The sequence below is a fragment of the Thunnus albacares genome, chromosome 10 (genome assembly GCF_914725855.1).
Source record: "Thunnus albacares chromosome 10, fThuAlb1.1, whole genome shotgun sequence".
NCBI classification, from domain to species: Eukaryota; Metazoa; Chordata; class Actinopteri; order Scombriformes; family Scombridae; genus Thunnus; species Thunnus albacares.
The window spans coordinates 31,107,880-31,121,849 of NC_058115.1; the positions used below are offsets into that span (position 1 = coordinate 31,107,880).

The window sequence follows — 13,970 nt, forward strand, 5'->3', positions numbered from 1 at the left end:
ATGACAATAATTAGTAATTGATTAATCATTTAACTGTCATTTCTCAAGAAAAAAAGCAAAACATTTGCTGTCTTGAGCTTCTCAGATGAGAGGATATGATGCTTTTCTCTGTTGGTCAAACAAAACAAGCAACTTAAAGATGTCTCTTTGGGTTCTGAGAGGTTTTAATGACCGAGTTTCTTTTTTTTCATTTAAAGAATAAGTCAAAACAAGCAATGAATTTATCCTACAAACAAGTATTGTGTGTATATATCAAAGCCTGATATATCTTATTCCTCTGCGACATAAGGCTCCGTTGTCTAAAAACTATTCAAAACACGTCAATGAGCCTCACCGCCGCACCGGTTGACATGTTCCTTCATCACCACGAACACACACATCGTCTCGTATTTTGACTCAATCCCACACACACCGTCCTGCTGCCAGAAACACTAAACTAAAGCACCAAATGTGGATTAATCTGCTGCTGAAAATAGTCCCCAACAGATGCAGTAGTTCATCCTGTTTGAGTAACATTTGCTTAAAAACTACAGTAAAAAATAAAGATTTGGGAGGAGTTTTTTTTTAAGTACAAACCAACAATTTGTCGACTGTAAGAAAAATGTAAAATAACAGCAAACTTATCCTTAAATGAATCCAACGTGTAAGTATGGATTGTTATTTCTGAGTAACGCACACACAACTGCAGAAACTACTATAACACCGGTGTGATTTTAGAGGTCACAGTTTCCAAACCTCAGCTCGTCTTCTTCTCTGCTGGTGGACTAAAACAGGATGAAAACCTGTAGCTGAGCGGGAGGACGTGCAGCAACGTGGGAATGAATCTTGTTTCATGCAAGGCTGATCCGTGAAACTCAGAAAATTAAAATGTTCGGGGCAGCCGGTCCCGCGTCGTGGTGACACATTAGGTTTCTGAGTCTCAGGCACCGAAATTAATTACTGCTGTCACATGGAGGGAATGTATCTCTGCAGAACTTTTCCCACAAATTAATGGAAAAACCGCTTTTTTTATTTTTATAACTGATATAATGCATTACTGAAATTAAAGACTTTCATTTTAAAATGAGATATCACACCATTTTAACAATACGGCTGCTGCATTACATCCATTAGACCTCAATATCTGCCGTTATGGAATAAGTCGCCTTTTGGAAGGAGTTTATTTAGAAGATGTAATCATGTCTGTTCCCACATTTAATTTAACTCACCGCAGATGCAGTTTAACAATTATTATCAGTAAACTGCAGTTTGTAATTTGAAATATATATATATCAGAAAAAAAAACAGCAAAGTAAGTCTTAGCTATGCTTATTTAATTGATTAATTTTTGATGCTTTCACTAGAAAATTAAAATTAAGCCAATAATAAAGTGACTTTGTATATCAATTAATCACTTATCAATATTATACTTAATTCATCATCAAGCCTGACAGTAATAGAAGAGTATAAACATTCAACTGAAGACTCATCATCGCAGAGCTGATTTGAGAAAAACATTCTTACCACAAGGTCCATTTAGTGGCTCTTCTGGAGCTTTCGATCGTATCGCATTATCTTGAATTTGCCTAAATTAACTTTGAATCTCTGAAGCTTTTATACCAACATGAATGACAAGAACTAAAATAATTTAGAAAATTAAACATCTACAGTACAAACTCCATCTGCTGATGAAGGCCATGTGATACAGTTGAAAGTTCCAGAACAGCTCATACATGGAACTTGTGGTGAGATTAACTTAAGTACCGTTTCCAGACTTTGAACCTCGATATCACCAAATATTGATGGTTGTCCATCTTAAATACAACATTTTATAACTGACTTCATCTAAACAATCTGATTGGTTGAAGACATTGCTACTAATTGCCATAACGCACTAATTGGTTGCTTTGTCATATGTTGTGCTAATTAGGGAGCGTGTTACGTGTCGTGCAACTGATGATGAAAACCGCTATCACCACTAAATGTTCTCTAAATGATCTATAAATCACTAAATACTACGTCCGAGTGTGTTAATCTCTCCCTCACTCTGGCTTCAATTATGTGAGTTTGAGCTGTCAGCAGGTTGTCATGATTTCGCCGCACACGCTCAGTCCTTCTGTTCTGCTCTAACAGGACACCCGCCGCTACAACACACACGTGTCCGGTCGGCCTGATGTATCAAATAAACTTCGCCTGCGTCTGCACATTGTTACAAGTCCCTGACAGGATGCTGAATATGTATTACACACATGATGTAGCTTCAGCAGATGTCCCACTTTCTCAGAAAGAGAGACAGAGAAGTCCGCTGCGTCCTGACACCTAAACGCCAAATGCAGACAGAGTTAGAGTTTATACTCTTAGAACTTCAGAAGGAGTTGAACTTACAACCTTGCTGGTGGTTTTGTGCTTTTGTTCCACTATCGGAGAGATAACAAAGACCTGGAATAACCTGGATATGAAGATATTTGATTACAGTATGTAATTTTTCTGCAGCTAAAACTTGAAAAACTGTTTATTTGTCTTTTATCTCAGCCCAGTTAAGGAGCTAATTGTTGTATTTCTTTACACCTGATAAGGAAGCAGGAACATGTGATGTACATTTCACTACAAACAGCCTCCCCCTCTCTTATAATAAAGCTCATTCAACTTGTGTCAAGAATTTTTCTAGAACACACACGTCATTTTTCTTAATCCTAGTGCAGTGATCTGTCTTAAACAATAGGTTCAGATTGATATAGATAATACAGATATTGTCTTTTGAAGCGAAGTCCTCCTGTGACTCTGAAGCTGACGCATTACGCAGCTTCAGCAGCCTGAATTGTTCAAAGAAAGACGGTATATCTAAGTTTTTTGCAGGTCTCTCACCAGACTAGAGATACTTGCTTTCTACAATATCTTCTAAAACTATGGTATAGTTAAGGTTATGCAACTAAGATTAGGGAGAGATTGTGATTATGGGTAATAAAAAGATAGCTAGACATGCTACATGCTTATCCACCTGCATGAACGCTACTACTTCCTGTCTTGAGATCGAACTTCGTCATTGTGAGGTCCAGATGATCATAATTTCTGGGCTACTTGAGTTTTGTAGACTATGAAGATCCATGTGAACCTATTCTTAAAGTCCAACTTGATTTTAAATCTAAATATGAGATTTATTATATGAGACAAGTCACCTTGAAAGATGTTTTATAATCTAAAATAAAAGGTGCTCAACAAGATTTATCCTGATAAGAAAAAAGAAAAAAATGATCCATGAGCGTTTATTGATCTGCTACCGTACGGTTCCGTTGGGCACAAAAACTACTTGCTTGAGTTTAGTCGAGGTTGAAAGAAAAACAATGCTCTCATGTCCAAGCCACATGCTTTATCGACACATACATCCTCCTTCTTATGAGTTTTTTTTTCACGCTACTTCTGCCTTTGCTCCTGACAGAAAAGTGTAATTCTTCAAACAGCCACTAGGGGTCCTTATCAAGTAAATGTAAATATAGTTCGATCTGGGTATTTTAACAAACAACAAACTGTCTTGCGAGGACATTATTCTCAGATTTAATCATCCTAAATGAAGGTATGTAAAAAAAAGGAATGAATTTTGTCATTTTTTAAAAAAAATACATAGAATTATCATAGATTTTTCCTCTGATATAGCACCCCACATCTACAAACGGGGCTACATATCAGTTAAGTGCAAGCCTTGCATTCCTGCTTTGAAGCGCAGCAGGAGATTCGGACTCCATGTGAATCCGGTCATTCCCATCTCTCAAAAAGTTCACTTTCATCTCGGCGGTCATCGGTCACGACTTCTCCTCTCGCCGCTCGACTGTTGAGCGATAAACATCAAAAAAAAAAAAAAAAAAAAACGGAGTAAACAACATTTACAAGACCCCACTCTTTCCCCCGGGGACGGTTTAATATCCCGAGCCGCGCCTCCGTCGCCTCCGAGATCAAGCTGATCAAGAAGAGGGTTCATTCTGATGTTGTCAAGTTAAAAAATGAAAGTGGCAGAGGGGGGAGCGCAGGGCTCATCCCTTTTTTTTTTCTGACGATATTTATAAAGGGCCAATCTCACTCCTCCTCCTCCAGCTGGACAGGAAGGTGAAAACTGAGGTTGATAACGGATCAGACTCGCCGCTGGAATACTAACAGGCTGAGTAGATTACCATGGCTGCTGCAGCGTTTTCTCATTCGCCCCTGAGCAGAGGCAATAAAAAGTGAGGAGGAGGAGGAGGAGGTGGAGGAGGAGGTGGAGGCACCGGCAGACTAAAAGGTTTGTCGGCTGAAGGCGGCTATAACTCTGAGAGCCTTGAATGGGATGTCTTGGAGATACAAAGAAGAAGAAAAAAATGTAGGGAGTGCAGCTCAGGAGGAAATAAAAACCTCCAACTTGGATGCAATAAGAGCGCTCTAAAGCAGAGGATGAAGGTCTCAGGAATGCAATAAACAAGACGTCAGAGTAGGAGAGACATTCGCTGTTTTCCATCATAGTTTTATAACCGATTGTTTCAATATAACCTCCAAACTTATAACTCCGCTCCTTCATCTTCTGCTAAAACTTTTTTTTGATATCATTCTTATCTTTTAAAACCATCAGCCAGATTCGTTTCACTGCTATCAAAGTTCTCTCTGCTTTTTTTTTACGGACGCTTGAAATGTTAATTTCAAGAAAACTTCATTCTGTTGTTGCACTTTTTAACAAGTCAGGCTAGATAAGGACAAGAAATACAGAATATTCGACACACATACTGCACATGTAGCATCATGTGTCATCAAGGCTGAATGCATTTAAAGTGAGTTTTTCTCCTTGCATTTTAACACACACATTTACTTTTTGTATACAGATTATTAGCTGTAGCTAGCTACCAGCATACACGCCAGTTGTCCATGCAAATGTGTGTGTTGAGTCCTTTATAATTACTATTCAACTAATGTTTGAATAACAAGTGAAGCAGCTGAATAACCTCAAAACTCAACAGTCACTGCAGTCACTTTCTGTTATTTTCCTCCATTTTCTTTGCTTTACTCTCTCGTCTGTGTACATTTAAGAGCCGCACAGCCTCAGGATAAGCACTTTTTTTTTTTTTAACTCATACTGAAACATTTTCACAGTTGAATCTTCACCTCAATTTGTGCTTTGTGACTTGCTTTGAATTTTTATGGCGCCGTCTCTGAAAGGACCAAAGAATCCTGCATACTGTCCATCACTTTACTGACTTTATTAACAACATAAATCTTTGCAGATGAAGGTCTGAGGACTGAAACGTTGTTAATAAAGTGAGTACAAGTGATGGATTGTATGCAGGATTTTTTTTGGTGCTTTCACAGTCAGTCTGCTGATGAGACCGTCTGGAGTGCAAGAACTTTGTAGCGCTGTCTCTAAAATTTGCTTCATGTTGTGTAAGAAGCTTAAAACTCTACTGATTGTTTTGTATGTATGTATTTTTTTATTATATATTATCTTTTTTTATGTTTATTTATTTCATTTTGTATGTATTAGTTCTGCGTCGCCCTCCAAGTAAAACTTTCAGCATTAGAAATATTTGGATTACTTGAACAAAAAGGCGAACTGATAAGAAATGAAGGACAGTAACGGCATAACAAAATTTTAATTCTGCCTATCTGAAACTTTGAAATAAATGATTGAATGACTTAAATCACAGCAACAACAGAGAATGCACAGCTAAACCTATTAAACCTTAATGGAGTGGCAGGAATGATAACATTTTCTATCGCTGATATCAGTTTAATTTAATGCCAAACAAACACGATCAGAATATTTTTCCTGATTTATAAAACTGCAACAAGAGGTTATGATTTGTATTGTGTTATTTAAATACTATCAAACTGTATTGAATGATCCCAGCTGAATATGTAGAGTAAGAAACCAACACTGTATCACAAATTCAGGTTTTTTAAAAGATCCACTAAGTTACATTAAAATGAGTACAGTAAGCTGCATTACTCTCACAGTTGGGATATGAAACCTCACACCGCCTCCATTTACCGTATGCTGTAAAGCACGTTGCCGTTTTTGGAGATCCGTAGCAGCTTGTTGTCGGTGGTGACCTCGTGGAAGTTGGCTCCCTTCTCGTTGGCGAAGAACAAGTCAGGTTTCCAGATGGAGTCCAACATAGAGGGGTCGAGGTCCAGCGAGTCGTCGGGATACTCGCTGTAGGCCAACCGAGGGTCGTTCCACTGCTGTCTCAGGAAGATGTTCACTCTGTAGTCCTGCAAGGAGACGGAAAGGACACGGAGACTTTAGAGGGAGGGAAACCAAATATTCTGCAATTACGGATGCATGTACAGATAAGAAAGACACATATTTAACAACAAATGTAAGCGACTTTACTGAGAATAAATTTACAGTAACCAGTAATCCGATGATTGAAAAGACATTTCCAATAACTTCCTCTATAAAACAACGATCTGTAGTTGAGTGTGGATGGCACATTCAATAAGTCAAAATGACAAAATACTGCAGGTTCTTCCTTGACTGCCTCCCAAAAATGACTCATAGTGTTTTCTGATCTGGGACCTGTATAGTTTAGGTTTGGTTCTGTTGCTGCTGGGCCCAGATAAGATGCAAACACACATCTATCCAGCCTGAACTCGCCTCTAAAGGGCAACACGCACACACACATCAGATGGATTCATATCAAAACGCTCGCTTCCTATGTACAATTTTAGCCCTACGACAAAAATGAATGAGCCCCAATAGTTGTAAAATCCTGTATCTGATTAGTATAAACAGTATTTCTTCCTTCCTGTGTTGTCATTCATGTCTGACTAGTACCTGAAGCAACACGTCCCCCACCGATGCAGCCCCTCGTCGTGCTGCTTTAACACACTGACGATGTGTTGAGACGCATCATCGAGGACTGACATCTGAATGCACTGCTGTCATACAGTATTTTCAAGGGTTCCAGCGTACTTCCACTCTTCACGCAGATGCTGCTGAAGTATCATAAATGACCTTCCAAGACACTACTGGTGTGTTTTGCACTTAAAACCTACATCATGTCATGCGACTGAGACAGAACTGTAATTATTCTCATGACCACAAGAGGTCCTCGCTGGGAAAACGTAATTATAGGTCACTTTAAGCAATCAAATCAATCAATCTGTTGAGTGTTGGTGTTATTGATCAATGGATGTTATTTTTGCAAGCGTTTCCGAGTGAATTCTTCACTAATAAATGTGAAACAAAACTTTCTTCCCCTCTGTGGTGGAGCAACAGTGTGAAATATGAGATTTCTGCAATAGAGATGCATGTATTCACTCCAAAACTGTCTCATAATGGCATTCACTATTCAGACCTTTATCAACTGATGAAAAGAAAGAAAGGATGATGAAATGAAGAAAAAAAATGTAATAGCAGAATTTCTAGGATTTAATTAGTGAGTTTTGATTGTTTAGTGGTGTTTGGAGGCCTGATACCAAAACAAAGCTTAAGCAACTTCAAATCTTAACAATTCAATGTCAGATTTTGGTTTCTGTGCGTTCAGTATCTTTCAAAAGTCAACAAGCACACAAAGAGAAACGTATTAGCGGGACAGGAAATGCAATCAGAATGCAACGCAGCAGCCACACAAATTGAAAGTGTACAATCTCTCATCTTTTTTAGCTCGTATTATATTATCACTATCTCTACCGCTTCCTACACCCTCGTCTATCACAGCCGCGTTCTCTGGAGGTCGAAAAGTCTCTGAAGCAGACGAGGCAGGAAATTGATTCGGTGTAGAAATTAAATTACAACAAAACAGTGAAAGTTATAAAGCATAAATCCCTGAAATGTCTTGAACGGAGGGATGTTAAGAGTATCTGCGGGGAGATGTTCCCTTAAAAAAAAAAAAGAAGAAGAAGAGAGATGAAGGGAAAAAAGGGCTCGTTAAGGGTCACTGAACTGCTGACTCAAGATGCTCTAACTAATGGATCGACAGATACACCGGCAGATATAGAGATGGACTGATGGACGGGATTTTGCGGTCGGATGAGCAGCTGGTTACGGGTCTTCATCCGTATGTCATTTTCTGCTTTTCTGTGAATGTAAGAGATTTTACTGATCACGGCGAGTTGTGGCCTCGAGCTATATCTGAAATCATTTTCCCGCCTGTGCGCTGCCTCAGATCCTCTTCAGCCTTGAAGACTTCAGCATAATCAACCCAGATTTTTTAGCTTTTTCTACTCTTTATCCTCATGCTCTACTTGTCCCTTGAGTCTTGTCTTCATAGTTTTTTGATTGGCAAATCACTCTGCAGAGTTTCTTTTAAAAGCGCTGCAGAAATACGGTCGTTTTTACAAAATAAAACGCATTAAGAGCAGTAAAAGCACCGAAAAGGAAGTTGCTGGAAACAGAGGGATCTATAGACAGGCAGATGGATGTGTGGAGTGTTGACCCCAGCGTGAGGCTGGAAGGCAGCTGAAGGTCATTGAGCTGCTGCTCCCTCTTTAGTCTTACACAGGGAGATGGAGAGATATAGTGAGAGGACAGACAGAGCGATAGATGAACAGAGGATAGAGGGCTGCATAGTGCATGTTTGAAAGACGAGGCCTGTGGGCTGGATGTATACATTTCTAACTCACAGAGCCTTCAAAGGAGAGATGATAAAGAGTACTTCTGTTGGCTGAGAAGAGAGGAAGTCCAGGAGGAAGTCGCTCTTCAGGGAATAATTGGAAAAAGCCTTTATGTCATGGCTAGTTATAAAAAAAATAGTTCATATCAACTACAGTGTTTGACCATGGTTTGTTGTTGTCATTTATTTCCTTGTTCCCAAAATCTGTGTGTACATGTTTATGAATTATCTGGAATCATGTACAATGGAGGAAGTAATGAGATCTTTAATGGAAGAAAACCGCAACATTTCAAGAAGTCCTCATGCTTTCTTCTTCTCTGCACAACACAGGAATGTAAATGTTTGACTTTTGACTTGAGTGAAAGCCGCTGATCTCTGCTCACGTACACGATTCAGAGATTCAGATGTTCAGTTGTGCTTTTGAAAAGGTTTCATCCAGCTGGAGTCTGAGCCCACTGGAGGTTAAAACCCAACCGCAGCGTGGAAATGAACCTCCAACAGATGGCTTTAAGACCTTCAGCCTCCACTGTTTAACTGAAAGAGGAGGATCAATACATCTCCCACAGGTCTGAATGTGTGTGTGTGTGTGTGTGTGTGTATGTGTGTAAGTACTCCTTCAAATCTATCTTTGTGGGGACTGATTTTGAGACTTAGGCGATGAGAACACAGATTTTTCCTCCTAATGACTAAATAAGTCACTTGTCACTGTGTTATAAAATGACCGTTCTCAAAATAACTGAGATGTTTCTGATCTCCCACCATTATGGTCATGATTTAGTCAATAAAACTATTTGGTTAATAGAAAGATTGTGACCATGTTTAGGAAAACTTCACTGAAACCAACACTGACTGCTGGAAGGAGACAGGTAACCATGGTTTCCTGAGTCAAAGTCTTTGTTGACCGAACTCACCATTTCCCTAAAAGAGTTTGGAAAGGTAACAATGTTATGGTACTTCTGCAACATGCTTTCATTTGGAGTCGTGTTTCTGTCTGCCTGGTGAATGTAAATCCAATATTCACTCTCTTTTAGCTCTTGTTTTTGCTCTCAACCAACTCCTGAGGGAAATATCTGGCTCTTTAGCTGCTAAATGCTCCACTATGTTCACCAACTAGTCTACAGCTAACTGTGTCTGTGCTGAGCAGGTAGTGTACAGTTGGATTTTAGAGCTTTTTCTCTGAAAACAACTGCCTGTTGCAGTTGAAAATGATGCTAAGAGAGCGCTGAGAGTCGCTATGAAGCTCCATAAAGCCGAGAGGAGCTGCAGAGTTGGGTGACAAGACCAAAACCAACATAAATTGTCAATGAAGCCAAAGTCTAATAAAACTAATTCCTCCAAGTATTGCACGAACATGTGTGTGTGTGTGTGGTAGGTGGAGCTTCACACAAAACATTTTTACTCATTTTCTTCTCTCTTGGATGTTAAAACATATCCTCTATATTCTGTAATATCTCAGTTTTAGATGACTTGTTGCCTAAATTGAAGGTTTTACAAGTCAAATTTCCTCTCTCTCATTCTCTCTCTCTCTCATATCCAGGTAGAGGATATTAACCGCTTTTCCCTCAGAGCTTTTATTGTATAACCCCCTCCACCACCTCGTTCTCCATCCCGTTTCACAATCAGAGATGGAGTCTCTTTATTCAGCGTGGGGTGGCATTTAGCTTGCCCCTCCGTCCCCCTAATTGTCAATTATTCTCAGAATATGGAGCTCGGCCGCTTCGGCCAGGCCGGAGCCATCATTAAGCTGCGTGGCCTAGCAGAAATACATCGCAGGGACGAGGTACGGCCATGCCAGCAGCCCCAGCGGGTGGCATTTAAAGGAGCAATCAGGCACGGTGCTGCATGTGTGTGTGTGTGTGTGTGTGTGTGAAATATAGTCACGTGGCAATGAGCTCCCTTCACTCTTTATCACTGTTTATTAACTGAATATCTCACATGAAACAAATGAGCTCGACCTTTACGTTTTCATGAACGAGTCGCCTTTTCTCCTGTGGCGAGGATATGATAAATAACCTGAAATGGCGCCGAGATGAGGAGCGTCTGTCGATGGAGAGGAGGGACGAGGGGATATAGAGGAGAGGTATGAGCCTGCACCGTGATCGTTAGTCATAAACCCGCCTGCAGTTTGACACCAGCTCGGAAAAGGCAAAAGTCAATCCACTAAGGACAAAGATAATTATGAATTTTGGTGCCACACAAGTCTCACAGTTTACAGAACGAATTGTTGTGATGTTGCGCAAATCTCCAACATTAGTTCTTCATTTCTCCTTCTGGAAACTCTTCCATCCTGTAGCTGTACACATGCGTCCATGTCTGTAATATTCACCATTATTTAAAAATGTGACTTGATGCATTTACAGTTCATCTATCGTGCATTGATACTGCTCATATTTCTTTCTGAGCGCCATGCTAATAAAACAGGTTTGTGCAATAGTGTAAACAACTTTCATTCAGCTGTTTAGCCAGCGGTTCATTTTGAAATTGCTTGGTAGCAAGAGTATTTTGTTTTGTTTTTACTCACTAAATTATACAGGGAATTATAATTATAATTTTAATTGCTCATTCCTTGAAATTTTCTCTGAACTACTGATTCATTACTGCAAATGATATCATTCATTCTCTCCAATTACTTGTGTGTGGTCTCAAAGTTATCTGCAAATTCTCTAAAAATGCTAATTTTATCTCTCAAACTGTCGTCTTTTTCACTATTTTAACATAGTTCAGGTGATATGTGCCAAATTTGAGGTGATATGTTCACTTTTTCATAAAAGCATGAAACTTGGCACACTTGAACTTGAACATTTTCAGAAATGGAGCCATCACAAAAAAGCCTCCTGGTGGCCATGACGACCAATTTACTTTCCGCCATAACCTAATTTCTGAAAATGTTCAGGGCTCCAAACTGTACAAGTGTGCCAAGTTTCATGCTTTTATGAAAAAGTGAACATAATTTTCACATATCACCTGGACTAAAAGGTCTGATAATTAAATGTTGGTTATATATATATATATATTTATGTAAAGCATATAAATAATTCAGGAGTTTGAGTTATGTGTCTAGAAAATATTTTGTGTTTCAATGTTTATAGTTGATATAATTCAGATCTTTATACAAATCTACATAAGGTAACCAGAGAATATTATACATATATTTAGTTTTGGTGTAATATATAGTAATATATAGTATTAAACTACTACGACTGAAGGCAGGATCCAGTCTTGTGTTTTAAAAGGTGGTTTACTACACTTTTTTTTACATTGGGACAACAGATTCCACATTTAATTTATTTTGTCAGAAGACGTCTTCTAAAAGAACTCCATCATATGCAACGATTCATATAATTATGCCTGTTAAATCCAACATTGAAAGCCTTTAATGGAAGAATAGATTGTTTCATTGGAAAAAAAATGTTCATATTACAGATGTCATCCGGTCCATAAAAGCTCAGCTTCATGGGTCAAGGACTCTTCATGGCTGCAGATGGATGGACATTAAGTGGGGTGGGGGGGGGGTCCAGTCCAGGATTCAAATGAAGGAAAAGTAATTTGAGAGTGCAAATGATTAATTCCAGGGATTAATTTACAATCGGAGGGAATAGATGACTAAACTGAGTGTTCGGTTTATTAAAACAGCTCTGTACTGAATGTTGCCTCCTTTCTGAGGACAGTGGAAAAACGCTGCAGGACGTCGGCATATGTGTGGTAAAAAGTGGGACTCCTACCACGTCTGTATGGGTCATACTCGTGGTTTTAATATCCTAACATAAGGCTGTTGGACTGTTAAGTGCTACCCTGAAATTACCATCCACCGCCGCCACGCTGCTATGAAACCATTAGCAGAGGAAATGCTGTACTTACACAATACCGCACTCATTTCAGCATGTATTAAAATCAGGCGGTAAACCACGCATGAAAGAACTGCATTCTTCCTCCTCTTCTTCTTCTTCTTCTTCTTCTTATCCTTCCTCTAACAACAACAACCGCAATAACCACAGAGACAGCAGCAGCCATATTCTAATTCCACGCCTGTCATAACACCCTGCTGGCTCCCTGGATGCTGCTCAGGTAGGAAGAGGAGGTTATGGAGACTCACACATTATGGCAGCACATCTGCTCCGTTCAGACAACGCTGCACTAAGAGAGAGAGAGAGAGGAAGAGGAAGATGCTGTTTTCACTATTTGGCCTCAAAATAAGCCACATCACCACCAGCACTGTGGGATGTCAAATCAATTTTCAACAGCAAACTTCTTCCAGGATCTTGAGGTGATTTTAATAAGAGAGAGAGGTTCGACTGTTCTGATGCAATTAAACATGGTTTATTAAAGCTGCATTATGTGAGATTTCATGTGGGGAAAAATTACAAAGGGATTCTGCGATATCTCAGATCGAGCCTGTGTAAAGCAATTTAAAACTCTGGCGTCGACACCGCTGGGAATGTTATTCCAGTAAACTACAGGAAGTAGAGAAACAAAACAACTTGGACCAGTAGTGTAAGAGTGACTCAGTTTATACCGAGATTTAAACAGCATGACATCCAGATTTACCGTTAAAGTGAATAAAGATAAAGTGAAAGTACAACAGACTTTTTTAAAAGCTTTTTTCTCTGAAAACAGCTGCCTGCTCTGGCCCGAAAACGACGTCGGTGAAACTGCTGAGTGAACTGAAACAGTAAAGTTGCAGCTGGACAGTTAAACAATGAGCTGAAACTCGTTATAAAGCTCTGAGAGGACCTGCAGAGTCGCTGATAATTCTCTGCAGGTTCCTCACTACAAGCCAACCCTGATACTTTGTTATAAACATATTGATTACAACCTCTGGTTAACAAAAAGAACCTATTTAAGTTTAGGGAAAGATAGCTGTGATGGTTGAAAGAAGCCAACACTGACTCTTGGTAGGTACAAACAGTCGCTATGCCCAACCATCAACTCTAACCTCCTCCCTAAGTGCTTTTACAGCCTTATAACATGTCACTCTACATCTTCATTCACACAATAATATTGACAGCATGTGCAAATCTTTTGGTTATTTATTAAACAGACTGTTTCTTTAAGAGAGAGGAAATTAACTATTGCTGCATTTGAAAGCAACACGGGAGCTTAGTGTCCTTCTTCCTTTGAGGCTACTGAACATCCAGTGATGTGAACTACATACAGTCACAACTTCCCCCGTTGTATAGGAAGGAGGAGGAGAGAGAGAGAGAGATGAAGAGAAAGTGAGAGAGAGAGGGATAAAGCTGGAAATAATACTTTAAGTAACACTGTAAAGCCTGTTCACGGTGCTCAGCTGTCTTTATATGGAGGGCGAGAGAGAGAGAGAGAATGATTGAGCGCCGAGATAAAAGTGTGTGTGTGTGTGAGAGAGAGAGAGAGAGAGAGAAAGAGAGAGAGAGATGACAAAGGGAAATAAAGTGATTGAGG

At 39.5% G+C, this 13,970-nt stretch overlaps 1 protein-coding gene across 1 annotated transcript in view; it reads right to left on the bottom strand.

Annotated features, from left to right (window-relative positions):
* Positions 1-13,970, bottom strand: part of glra1 (glycine receptor, alpha 1) — a 128,204-nt gene that overhangs the window by 42,137 nt on the left and 72,097 nt on the right. Inside the window, exon 4 of the mRNA XM_044363245.1 lies at positions 5,984-6,207. Within this exon, the coding sequence (XP_044219180.1) occupies positions 5,984-6,207 (224 nt within the window). The remainder of the gene's footprint in view (positions 1-5,983; positions 6,208-13,970) is intronic.